Below are 13,947 nucleotides of genomic sequence, written 5' to 3' on the forward strand. Positions count from 1 at the left end.
TAGAAAAAACTTTTAGGCTCTTTGCACAGGCACATCGAGGGGGCAGCGATTCTACCTTAACCAAAAGGATAAGTACAAGTACAAAACCACAAGCAAAACTAACTGGATAAAAGTAGGCAGATAGAGTGGACCTAGGATAATTCACCAAAGACAGTTTGCTGCCCTCCAAACAGATGGTCCACAAAAGTAAACAATAAACAGTGCTTAAAGTGCTGTTTAAAAGTGCTTAAAAGGAGGTCCACTTAATTTCCTTAAAAAAATGCTGAAAACTGATAAGGATTCAGAGATTAAAATGTGAATTTAAAGGCAAAACTGAATTGAACAGGAATGAACTGATAAATCCATGTGAAAATGGCTTGAAAAAAGCCACAAGAAACTGAAACTAAAGGAAAGAAAAACACCACACCTCACAGGTAAGTCACTGGAAGACCTGACCAAAGGGTGTTTGGTCTGCTTCTGTCTGTCCGTCAAGGCAAGCAGAACAAGCCATTAAGGCCCGGACTCAGGCTACCACAAGCAGAGCACCTGATAATCTGCTTCACAGCAATTTTCAGCTGATGTGTGTCTACCATGTGTTTCCAGCCAGCCACCAGTGCTGAAGGCGCCTACAGAAAAGCTGACGTGGACTCTGCAGCTGGGAGTAGGAGGAGGAGCTGCACAGCAGAACCACTGTGACTCGTGTCAGTGACTAAAGTTAATCCTCAGACACAGGGACTTGCCCATGGCCCACAGGACCCTGCTACAGTGCTGCCTACACCACCACTGCCTCAGGCTGATGCTACTTGTCCCTCCACACGGGGTTCCTGTCGCCTGCTATCTACCCCAGGCAGCTCCCCCTGCATCCTGCTGGCTGGCTCATTTGTTGACAGGTCTATTCTCCCTTCTAGATCTGCAGCATTTCAGAACAGGGACCATTGCATCCTTCTCTTTCCTGGCCCTCAGTGTGTGTGCGGAGTTTCTCCACGGTTAAGATGGAAAAGGCAGGGCCAGCAGATTATCAGACCCTACTGGGTGAGTGTGGTGGATCAGGAAATACCTTCTCCCAACCTCACCCTGGCCATGCTGCACAGCTTGTGGGATCTCAGTTTCCTGACCAGGGACTGAATACAGGCCAACCAGTGAAAGTCCAGAATCCTAATCACTAGGCCACTGGGGAACCCCAAAAAGTACCTTTGAAGTCTAACTCGTATGAGTGCTTTCCTGCCTGGAACCTCAGGGTGGCTGCTTGGGGGTTAGACCCCGAGGCACAGTACGCCAGGTAGGCCTTCTCCAAATCACTGCTGGTGACGCTGGTCACAGGGTGATCCATGCCCTGTGAAGGGAAAGCCAGATAGATATATGGTGAAGGCAAGAAGACAGACACTGGGGGCCATCCACACACCCGGCAGACAAGCCCACAGTGCATGTCCGTGTCCTGGGGAGGCAGATGAGAGGAGCTGGGGGTGGGGCTGTGGTAGGAGAGAGAGGCACAGAACAGGAGCCAACAGGACTGCCTGCTGTAAACTGCTCAGGAAAATGGAAGACAGCCCACATGGGCCCAACTAACCTGGATAACCGTGACAGGAGCAATGGAAGAGAGGGTGTTCAATTACTTGTAATGGATAACACAACCCTTCAAGTACAAGTAAACTCGCAAATGCTATTTCACTGAGGGCCTGAGCACTGCAGCCTCTTCTGTCCATTGTTTCGGCCTCATCCCTCCCTCTCCTGACCAAACCCAGAGCCACACTAGAGAGCCTCCCTGAACAAATCCAGGGAAGACAGAAAAAATCCCAGGATGCTCGGGGGGGAAGGCAGGTGGGGCAGGAAGGCTGGCACTGGAAGAAGAGGGAAGGAGGAGGGCTCAAGTCATCTGCTGAGAGTGCCCACATCCACCTGGCCAGCGGGTACAGAGTGGTAATACCTCTGCATTTCAACTGGCCAGTGTCTTTCTCCTGAGGACCTGCTATGTGCAAACACTGTCTTCAGCCTGGGGGCACGTCAGTGGCCAAAGCCCCCACGAAGCTCACGTTACAGAGTTCCCAGGGAAAAAAACATTTCAAGTGCAGTCAAGAGCATGAAAGTAAAGCTTTAATATAGCCTCTCACAACCCAGAAAAATACAAATGTCTATTAGACCACATAGCCCACCTGTCATTTGGGAGAAGCTGTCATTATAGAAATGGTGACTTCCCTACACATGTATCTCTACAGATAACCGGGGTCAGGGGGAAGCTCCCTCTAATCTTGATTCATCTATGAACATCTCTGAATAGTTGACAGCAGCAGTTACTTGACCCAAATACCAAATCAATAGCTGAAACAAGTTAATTTCATATACTTTTCCACCTTTTGTAAAGTGACTACTATAGATAAAGCAAAAAGCCAGCTCTGAAAAGCCTTAAGCTTTAGTCCACAGCTACACAAACACTCCTGCACACCCAGGCACTCGCTCTGGAGTTACCTGTTCAACAGTAAGAGAGACATTTTTCTACCCCCATTTAACAAACTATGATATCACTACAACCAAAGTTACTCAGTCCTCATGAACTAACAGATAGCTAATTGTTCCAAGATGTGACCTCATACAAATGAACTCTAAATTATCCAGTTCTGCCATAATTCCCCCAAAGCAAGTGAGTCATAAGGGGACCTGGGGATCTTTGGCTCTGTCAAGGGCTCCCTGGAGCAGTCCTTGTGCCCATGTTTGCAAAGATTCCTCCATCATGGACCCACAGGAAGAAACATTCATACTCTTTCCGTGACACTTACTTGTCGTCCATATTCCTGCCAAGAGCCAAACTCATCAGTCCAGTACCAAACCCAGTTGGTGGTGAGGATGAAGTGTGGAGGTTTGGTGACCGAGGAGGCTGTGGAGAGACGGCGAGCCTGGGTGGCACCAAACTTCATGGTGTCAAAGTTCAGAAAACCAATGAGAAAGCTACTGGATGTCTCAGTGCACCTGACCCTGCAAAAGAACACAAGAAGTAAACTGAAAGTCCAGCCACGTGAATGTGGGCCCCTCAGCTTCTTTCGTGGTCTCCGAGTCACTCGGCTGAAAGATGTGAACATACATGGGACCTGCACATTTAAAACAATGCGTCAGGGTGGGAGGGGACTTGCTTTAAGATCCATTTTGCTGTGTGAAAATAATAAAATCACAATACTATGGAAAAGAGCCCCTGGAGGAGACAATGGCAACCCACTCCAGTATTATTGCCTGAGAAATGCCATGGACACAAGAGGCTGGCAGGCTACCATCCATGGGGTTGCAAAGAGTCAGACACAACTGAGCAACTAAGCACACAAACACACACACACCATGGAGAACTTGTTATCATGACATTCCTTTCATTACACAAAAATGCTAGGTAAACAGCTTTTTAAAAAATGCATTGCTGAGCTGACAAAAAACAAAAATCCTTAGAAGCCAAAAATAGTTAATATACACTGCATGTGGGCTGGGCCAGTCCCCCTACTAAGTACTTTATACATTTTAAGGGATTAAGTCTTCATTGTACCAAAGCTGCGACTCATCCCCATTTTTACAGATGTGAAAACAGAAGCCCGGGGAGGTTCAGAAACCTGTTCAAAGTTAAACAGCTAATAGACAGCAGAGCTGGGGTTTAAGTTAAGCAGTTTGGCAGAATGGCCTGCACTCTGAGCCACCACGATCTACTCGCTTTCCAAATGCTGTACTGCCCCAAGAGCAAAGGGAAGGTCTGGAACCAGTGAGGTGAATGAAAACTAAAGCCATTGGCTGTCCAAAGGCGATGTCAGTGAGTAATGACAAACAGCCCTATTTTTAGTGGCAATGAGGAAACAGGAAACAAATGTAGTATCTGAATATGGTCAAGGGTTAAATCTCCAAAGAGATATTTCAGCATAAAATCATGATTTTAAAAGACTACACATCCTTAGTGAAGGGAGCTGGAAAAGGAATCTGCTTTGCAAAGGAAGTCAGCAAGGAAATTTGCCTATGTCAGAGTTGGCTTTGGAAGGAAAGGAAGAAAACTTCCACTGAGAACTCATAAACTGCTCATGCCTCAAGGAAGTTAAGTTGATTCACACTTCTTTTGTGAGAATTAAATTTAGAGACCCACAGTGGCATTTCCCATAGTGGCAAACACAAATCCTCTCTGGAAGGAATTTACCTTCAACTCAGGCCTCAAAAGAATTTCTATAATGCTTAAGATGGTATAAAGAGTAGGGAACTCTCCTACACTGTTGGTGGGAATTTAAATTGGTATAGCCACTATGGAGAACAGTATGCTAAGTAGCTTCAGTCGTGTCCGACTCTGTGTGACCCCATAGATGGGAGCCCACCAGGCTCCCCCGTCCCTGGGGTTCTCCAGGCAAGAACACTGGAGTGGGTTGCCATTTCCTTCTCCAATGCATGAAAGTGAAAAGTGAAAGTGAAGCCACTCAGTCGTGCCTGACTCTTCGCAACCCCATGGACGGCAGCCCACCAGGCTCCTCCGTCCGTGGGATTTTCCAGGCTCGAGTACTGGAGTGGGGTGCCATTTCCTTCTCCAGGAGAACAGTATGGAGGTTCCTTTAAAAATAGAGCTACTATATGATAATCCTGCAATCCCACTCCCAGGCATATATCTGGAGAAAAACATGATCCGAAAGGATACATGAACCCCAATATTCATTGCTTCACTGTTTATAATAGCCAATACATGGAAGCAACCTAAGTGTCCATCAACAGAGGAACGGATAAAGAAGATATGGTGTGTGTGTGTGTGTGTGTGTGTATATATATATATATATATATATATGAATATTACTCAGCCATTAAAAAAGAAATAATGCCATTTACAATATGGCATTATTCTGGGTGGATGGACCCAGAGTGTCATACTGAGTGAAGTCAATCAGACAGAAGGAGAAATATCGTATGACATCCCTTATATGTGGTATCTAAAAAGAAATGACACAAATGAACTTAAAGAAGAGAAAAAGACTCACAGACTTAGAAATCAAATTTATGGTTGCTGGAGGAAAGGGACAGTTAGGGACTTTGGTAAGGTCATGGACATTGCTATGTTTAAAATGGATAACCAACAAGGACCTACTGCATAGCACATGGAACTCTACTCAATGTTATGTAGATGTTATGTAGATGCCAGTCTGGATGGGAGGTGCCTTTGGAGGAGAATGGATACATGTATATATATATGGCTGAGTCCCTTTGCTGTTTACCTGAAACTACAACAACATCGTTAGTCAGCTACAACCCAATACATAATAAAAGTTTAAACTTTTAAAAATTTCTACAGATAAAGTTTCAGCAAACATAAGCTTATAATCAAATAAACCAGAAACAAGACACCATAAGCAAAATCCAGCAAAACCAGTCCACTAAAGACAACAGATGTTAAGAGTTGTTGGATATAAATATACAATATGAATGAAGTGTTTTTTAAAGTTAATATTGAGTATCAAAAGTATGAGTATGGATTAAGAAACTGTAAGAATTAAGCAGGAAAAAACAATCTTTAGAAGTAAATAATTATAATCTTAAAATCACAGTAGACAGGACACACTTCATCTCAGACAAGGCTGAACTAATGAACTAGGTAACCAAGTGAAGAAATTCCCCTGCATACAGCACAAAGGACGACGTGAGAGAGAAGTCAAAAAACATAAAAAACAGAGTAAGAAGATCTTAATGTATGTCTAATTAGAAGTCCAGAGAAACAATATTTTTGAGGAACTTTCAGAAATGATTAAACATAAAACCTTCCACTCAAAAAGAATGAATTATAAACAGACTAAATAAAAATAAGTCCACATATAGACAGATCTTTGTGAAACTGTAGCACCAGAGGCTGACTGTATGTTTAGTCAGAAAGGAAAAAAACAGATTACCTACTGTAATGTGTTGAACTGTATCCTCACTCGTGGCAGCTGAAATGTGACCTCACTAAGAAATAAGGTCTTCTCAGATATAATTAAGATGAGGTCATACTCAAGTAGGCTGAGCCCTAATCCCATGACTTGGTGTCCTCATAAAAAGAAATTTGGACACAAAGACACATAGGAGAAAGCCATGAGACAAAAAAGAAAGAGATTAGAGTAACGCAGCTATAAACCAAGGAATGCCAAGAAATATGAAGGATTGCCAACAACCACGAGGAGCTAGGAGGAGGCAAGAAGGATCTTCCCCTGGCGTCTACAGACAGAGCATAGCCCTGCTGACACCTTGACTTTGGAATTCTAGCCTCCAGAAACATAAGAATAAATTCTTGCTCCTAAGACACCAAATTTGCAGTCATCTGTTACGACAGCACCCCAGCCCCAGGCCAAACAATGTATTTATACTGATAACTAACTTCTAAATAAGCAATGGGAGCCAGAAAACAATGGAATAATCTTTGAAGAATTGAGAGAAAACACCCAATAAAACTATTTTTCAAGAATGAAGATGAAATAAACTTTCAGATAAACAAAAAACACATCTGCCACCAGACCCTCACTAAACCAACTTCTAAAAGATGAATTTAAAAGAAAATGATCCACAAGGAAACATATGAACAAAGGATTGTGTGCAAAAATACAAAATGATAAATGTCTAAATTTAAACAAATACTGACTATATAAAACAATGTTAATTTCTAACTCCTGGGATTAAGAAAATAATAGAAGCAATTTTATACAACACATTTTATATGCCTGGCATTGTTCTGAGCATTCTACACATTAATTCTTTTAATTCTCAAAACAATTAATCCTTTAATGTAGGAACTATTATTTTTATACACTTGACATAAGGAAAAACTGGGACACAAGAAGACTAAGTAATTTGCCCAAATTCACACAGTGGTAAATGAGTTTGAATGGAACTAGTCAGAATTCAAGTGTTCAAGACTCTTTTATTGTTCGAGAGAATGATAAAATGTATTAATTAGCTTAAGTTGTTAAGCTAAAGTTTATTAAGTTAAAGGGTCTGTTTTCCAGAGTAACCACTAAAAGAACAGAAAGTCACTATATAACTTCCAAATTAATAGATGAGGGGGGAAAAAAATCAAATGAGGAAACATCTAAGAGAAGACCAAAAAGAGAAAAGAAAAACAGAAAAAGCAGGTCAAATAGCAAAAACAGACAGTAGAAATAAATTCAAAATTAATCACAATGTGTAAATAGGCAATCCCAACAAATGAATAAACCACTATAAAAAAAAGATTAAAAGACAAAGATTGTCAAACTGAAAAAATATCCAGTTTTGTTATGTTTACAGGAACTATATCTAAAATAGAAACAAAAGAGCTTGAAAGTAAAATAGTGAAGCGGGCTAAAAGAAAGCAGACATAGTTATATTAATATCAAATGAAACAGACTTAAGGCAAAAAAAGCATTACTAGAAATACTAATAAAAAGCACTCATTTTATAGTACTACCAGGTTCAATTTACTGGGAAGATAAAATTTTTAACTTCTATATACTTCATAATAGTTTTTAAAATATAAAATAAAAATTGATGGGATTACAAGGAGAAACCAACAAATTCATAGTGAATTGTTAACATACCTTTCTGGCTAACTGATACAAGAAGCAGACAAAGAAATCAATAAAGATACAAAAAATTAGAACCACACAATTTACACCCATCTAACACCACATTCAAAACACTCTGTATACACAGAACTTTTACCAAAGTTAATGATATACTAGCTTCCCTGGGAGCTCAGTTGGTAAAGAATCCCCTTGCAGTGCAGAAGACCCCAGTTCAATTCCTGGGTCAGAAAGATCCCCTGGAGAAGGGAAAGGCTACCCACTCCAGTATTCTGGCCTGGAGAATTCCATGTGGTCACAAAGAGTCAGATGCAACTGAGCAACTTTCACTTTTACAACAAAATTCAAAGTATCTGTTACTATACAGCCTGACCACAATGCAATTCATTTGAATTTAAATTTTAAAATTAATTTTAAAATATACTTAGAAATAAATGATAGGTCATCTAATCTATGGGGTCAAAAAAGGACAAAAGTCTGTTCCTCTAAAAAAGAAAAATATGAGTAACAAATCTCTGCAAGACTGATGAAGAAAAAAGGGAGGGCAGAAAAAAAGATTAAAAGTGTAAATTAAAGATGGCATAGACACTAATAGCGATATTACAAGTAACTTTATGACAGTAAGTTTTAAAATAAATACAATGACCAAACTCCTAGAAAAAATATCAACTTACCAACTGACTCAAGGAAAAACTGAAAACCTGACTGGTCCTATAATAATTATAAGAAATTGGGTCAATAGTTTAAAATCTTCCCAAGAATTAAACATCAAGACTAGAAACTTTTAGATGCATAATCATTCAGGAAAAAAATAACTCTGATTTCACATGGCCTTTTGAGAATAGAAAAAATATCCATCCCAATCTCATTTTTATGAGGCTAGTAATTTCATAAGATAAAAACCAGGCATCATTATACTGTACATCTGTAACATATAATACTGTACATCAACTATACTTCAATTTTAAAAAACAAGCAAAGACAACATGAAATAATTATAGACCAATCTTATTCAAACATAAATTCAAAAGTCTTAAACCAGAGAGTGGCAATCCAAATTCACCATTATGTGTGTGTGTGTGTTTGTGTACGTGTGTGTCTACATACGCACAGGCATGACTTAGGCCTGGGAATGAAATGGACTTAACATTAGAAAATTAATGTAAATCACTGCATTAACAAGCAAAACAGAACAAAACATAGGCTCTTAATGCAGAAATTGTACTCAATAAAATTTAATTTCCATACACAATTAAAGAAAAACTCCTGGCATATTAGGCATAAAATCAGAATTGATTAGCAATGCTAAAGGTTCCAAACATTCACATATGCTTAAGGGAAAACATTTTTAAATTACTCCTTTTAAAATTAGGAAAAAAAAAGAAGAATAATCTTCCAGTTATTATCATTTCTGTTCAGCATGAGGAGTCTTACCCACTATAATAAGGCAATCAAAAGAAATAAAATTTTTAAGAATTAAAAAGGAAAACTTAGAGTGCTATTCACAGATATTAATTTCTAAACATGTATCAAGTATATTGAGAATTATACAGATAATTCAAATAAATTATCAGTAGCTAAGATATTTCAGTAAAGTTGCAGGAGATAAGGTAGAAAAGTCAACTGCCTGTCTACACATCAGGAGGGAGAAAATAAACAAAAAAATTTAACTAGGGATGCAATGAAATGTTCCCTTGGTATCTCTAATTTTCTTGAAGAGATCGCTAGTCTTTCCCATTCTGTTGTTTTCCTCTATTTACTTGCACTGATCACTGAGGAAGTCCTTCTTATCTCTCCTTGCCATTCTTTGGAACTCTGCATTCAGATGCTTATATCTTTCCTCTTCTCCTTTGCTTTTCGCTTCTCTTCTTTTCACAGCTATTTGTAAGGCCTCCTCAGACAGCCATTTTGCTTTTTTGCATTTCTTTTCCATGGGGATGGTCTTGATCCCTGTCTTCTGTACAATGTCACGAACCTCCATCCATAGTTCATCAGGCACTCTATCAGATCTAGTCCCTTAAATCTATTTCTCACTTCCACTGTATAATCATTAAGGGATTTGATTTAAGTCATACCTGAATGGTCTAGTGGTTTTCCCTACTTTCTTCAATTTCAGTCTGAATTTGGCAATAAGGAGTTCATGATCTGAGCCACAGTCAGCTCCTGGTCTTTTGCTGACTGTATAGAGCTTCTCCAACTTTAGCTGCAAAGAATATAATCAATCTGATTTTGGTATTGACCATCTGGTGATGTCCATGTGTAGAGTCTTCTCTTGTGTTCTTGGAAGAGGGTGTTTGCTATGACCAGTGTGTTCTCTTGGCACAACTCTATTAGCCTTTGCCCTGCTTCATTCCGTACTCCAAGGCCAAATTTGCCTGTTACTCCAGGTGTCTCTTGACTTCCTACTTTTGCATTCCAGTCCCCTATAATGAGAAGAACATCTTTTTGGGGTGTTAGTTCTAAAAGGTCTTGTAGGTCTTCACAGAACCATTCAACTTCAGCTTCTTCAGCATTACTGGTTGGGGCATAGGCTTGGATTACTGTGATATTGAATGGTTTGCCTTGGAAACAAACAGAGATCCTTCTGTTGTTTTTGAGATAGCATCCAAGTACTGCATTTCTGACTCTCTTGTTGACCATGATGGCTACTCCATTTCTTCTAAGGGATTCCTGCCCACAGTAGTAGATATAATGGTCATCTGAGTTAAATTCACCCATTCCAGTCCATTTTAGTTCGCTGATTTCTAAAATGTCGACATTCACTCTTGCCATCTCCTCCTGTTTGACTACTTCCAATTTGCCTTGATTCATGGATCTAACATTTCAGGTTCCTGTGCAATATTGCTCTTTACAGCATCTGACCTTGCTTCTACCACCAGTCACATCCACAACTGGGTATTATTTTTGCTTTGGCTCCATCCCTTCATTCTTTCTGAAGTTATTTCTCCACCGATCTTCAGTAGCATATTGGGCACTTACCGACCTGGGGAGTTCCTCTTTCAGTATCGTATCATTTTGCCTTTTCATACTGTTAATGGGGTTCTCAAGGCAAGAATACTGAAGCAGTTTGCCATTCCCTTCTCCAGTGGACCGCATTCTGTCAGACTTATCCACCATGACCCGTCCATCTTGGCTGGCCCCACACGGCGTGGCTTGGTTTCATTGAGTTAGACAAGGCTGTGGTCTGTGTGATCAGATTGGCTAGTGTTCTGTGATTATGTTTCAGTATGTCTGCCCTCTGATGCCCTCTCACAACACCTACCATCTTACTTGGGAACATTTCATGCAAAGATGGGCACAATAAAGGACAGAAATGGTATGGACCTAACAGAAGCAGAAGATATTAAAAAGAGGTGGCAAGAATACACAGAAGAACTGTAGAAAACAGAGCTTCACAACCCAGATAATCACGATGGTATGATCACTGACCTAGAGCCAGACATCCTGGAATGTGAAGTCAAGTGGGCCTTAGAAAGTATCACTACGAACAAAGCTAGTGGAGGTGATGGAATTCCAGTTGAGCTCTTTCAAGTCCTGAAAGATGATGCTGTGGAAGTGCTGCACTCAATATGTCAGCAAATTTGGAAAACTTAGCAGTGGCCATAGCACTGAAAAAGGTCAGTTTTCATTCCAATCCCAAAGAAAGGTAATGCCAAAGAATGCCAACTACTGCGCAATTGCACTCATCTCACATAGTAAAGTAATGCTCAAAATTCTCCAAGCCAGGCTTCAGCGATACGTGAACCGTGAACTTCCAGATGTTCAAGCTGGTTTTAGAAAAGGCAGAGGAACCAGAGATCAAATTGCCAACATCTGCTGGATCATGGAAAAAGCAAGAGAGTTCCAGAAAAACATCTATTTCTGCTTTATTGACTATGCCAAAGCCTTTGACTGTGTGGATCACAATAAACTGTGGTAAACACTGAAAGAGATGGGAATACCAGACCACCTGACCTGCCTCTGGAGAAACCTGTATGCACGTCAGGAAGCAACAGTTAGAACTGGACATGGAACAACAGACTGGTTCCAAATAGGAAAAGGAGTACATCAAGGCTGCATATTATCACCCTGTTTATTTACCTTATATGCAGAGTACATCATGAGAAATGCTGAGCTGGAAGAAGCACAAGCTGGAATCAAGATTGCCAGGAGAAATATCAATAACCTCAGATATCCAGATGACACCACCCTTATGGCAGAAAGTGAAGAAGAACTAAAGAACCTCTTGATGAAAGTGAAAGAGGAGAGTGAAAAAGTTGGCTTAAAGCTCAAGCTTCAGAAAACGAAGATCATGGTATCCGGTCCCATCACTTCATGGCAAATAGATGGGGAAACAGTGGAAACAGTGTCAGACTTTATTTTGGGGGGCTCCAAAATCACTGCAGATGGTGACTGCAGCCATGAAATTAAAAGACACTTACTCCTTGGAAGGAAAGTTATGACCAACCTCAGTTCAGTCGCTCAGTCATGTCCGACTCTTTGCGACCCCATGAATCGAAGCACACCAGGCCCTCCTGTCCATCACCAACTCCCAGAGTTCACTCAGACTCACGTCCATTGAGTCAGTGATGCTGGAGTGGCCGAGAGGAGCTACCCCACTCCCCCACGCCCGAGGCCAGGGGTGGAGGCCAGGAGGAGCAACCCCACATCCAAGGAGCGGTGGCTGTGCGGGCGCAGGAGGGCCTAAAGGAGCTATCCTGCGTTGAAGGTCAGGAAGGGCAGCAGTGAGGAGATACCCCTCGTCCAAGGTAAGGAGCAGCAGCCGCGCTTTGCTGGAGCAGCCGTGAAGAGATACCCCACGCCCAAGGAAAGAGAAACCCAAGTAAGACGGTAGGTATTGCAAGAGGGCATCAGAGGGCAGACACACTGAAACCATACTCACAGAAAACTAGTCAATCTAATCACACTAGGACCACAGCCTAGTCTAACTCAATGAAACTAAGCCATGCCCGTGGGGCAACCTAAGACGGGCCGGTCATGGTGAAGAAATCTGACAGAATGTGGTCCACTGGAGAAGGGAATGGCAAACCACTTCAGTATTCTTGCCTTGAGAACCCCATGAACAGTATGAAAAGGCAAAATGATAGGATACTGAAAAGAGGAACTCCCCAGGTCAGTAGGTGCCCAATATGCTACTGGAGATCAGTGGAGAAATAACTCCAGAAAGAATGAAGGGATGGAGCCAAAGCAAAAACAATACCCAGCTGTGGATGTGACCAACCCAGACAGCATATTAAAAAGCAGAGACATTGCTTTGCCAACAAAGGTTCGTCTAGTCAAGGCTATGGTTTTTCCAGTAGTCAGGTATGGATGTGAGAGTTGGACTGTGAAGAAAGCTGAGTGCCGAATAATTGATGCTTTTGAACTGTGATGTTGGAGAAGACTCGAGAGTCCCTTGGGCTGCGAGGAGATCCAACTAGTCCATCCTAAAGGAGATCAGTCCTGGGTGTTCATTGGAAGGACTGATGCTGAATCTGAAACTCCAATACTTTGGCCACCTGATGCGAAGAGCTGACTCACTGGAAAAGACCCTGATGCTGGGAGGGATTGGGGGCAGGAGGAAAAGGGGATGACAGAGGATGAGATGGGTGGACGGCATCACTGACTTGATGGACATGAGTTTGGATAAACTTTGGGAGTTGGTGATGGACAGGGAGGCCTGGCATGCTATGATTCATGGGGTCCCAAAGAGTCGGACACGACTGAGTGACTGAATTGAGCTGAACTGAGGGATGCAATGCACAGTATGATTAACTATAGTTAATGATGCTGTATAGCAGTATTTGCATGTTGCTAACAGAATGAATCCTAAAAAATTCTCATCACAAGAAAAATAAAGGTATTAAAGTACATTTAAATGAGTTGCTGTATTATGACGTCAGTTCTCCCCAAACGTAATAGACAATGCAATTTCTAGTTAAAAAAAAATCACAACAGAGTTTTTTTGTGAAAACCAACAGGCAGATTTTAAAATTTCTGAAGAGGAAAAAAAGACCAAGAGGCAAGATAATCTGAAGGAAAACAGTGGGAAACTGCCTTACCAGACACCTAAAGTTACTGTAAAGCTCTTCTACATGAGACAGTGTGATACTGATAAGAGACACACAGATCAATGAAGCAGAAGGGGCCAGAAAAAGAAGTGTATTTGCTAACTCAACACCTAACACAGACAGCATTGAAAACAGGTGGAAAAAAGATGGCCTCCTTACAAAAGTAGTACTTGGCATCTAAGTCTGAAATTAACCTATACAATATATTACATTTTGTCAAAGCTGACTCAGTTTGGGTGGGTTTAAAAATCGACTGACTTCTGGAAATGAACAATGTAAGATAGCTGAACAACATGAACCTATTTAATGCCACTGAACCTTACACTTAAAAATGGTTAAGATGGTAGGTAAATTTTATGTCTGTTTCGTCACAATTTTTTCTTTTGCTGAGTAGAGTT

At 41.1% G+C, this 13,947-nt stretch overlaps 1 protein-coding gene across 2 annotated transcripts in view; it reads right to left on the reverse strand.

Moving 5' to 3' along the window:
• Positions 1–13,947, reverse strand: part of PARP12 (poly(ADP-ribose) polymerase family member 12) — a 46,322-nt gene that overhangs the window by 15,982 nt on the left and 16,393 nt on the right. For both annotated transcript variants that reach the window (XM_061414880.1, XM_061414879.1), the window contains exons 6-7: positions 2,751–2,946; positions 1,171–1,312 (exon numbers count right to left, since the gene is read on the reverse strand). In XM_061414880.1, the coding sequence (XP_061270864.1) occupies positions 1,171–1,312; positions 2,751–2,946 (338 nt within the window). The remainder of the gene's footprint in view (positions 1–1,170; positions 1,313–2,750; positions 2,947–13,947) is intronic.

Source organism: Bos javanicus, chromosome 4, assembly GCF_032452875.1.
Source record: "Bos javanicus breed banteng chromosome 4, ARS-OSU_banteng_1.0, whole genome shotgun sequence".
In the NCBI taxonomy this organism is placed as follows: domain Eukaryota; kingdom Metazoa; phylum Chordata; class Mammalia; order Artiodactyla; family Bovidae; genus Bos; species Bos javanicus.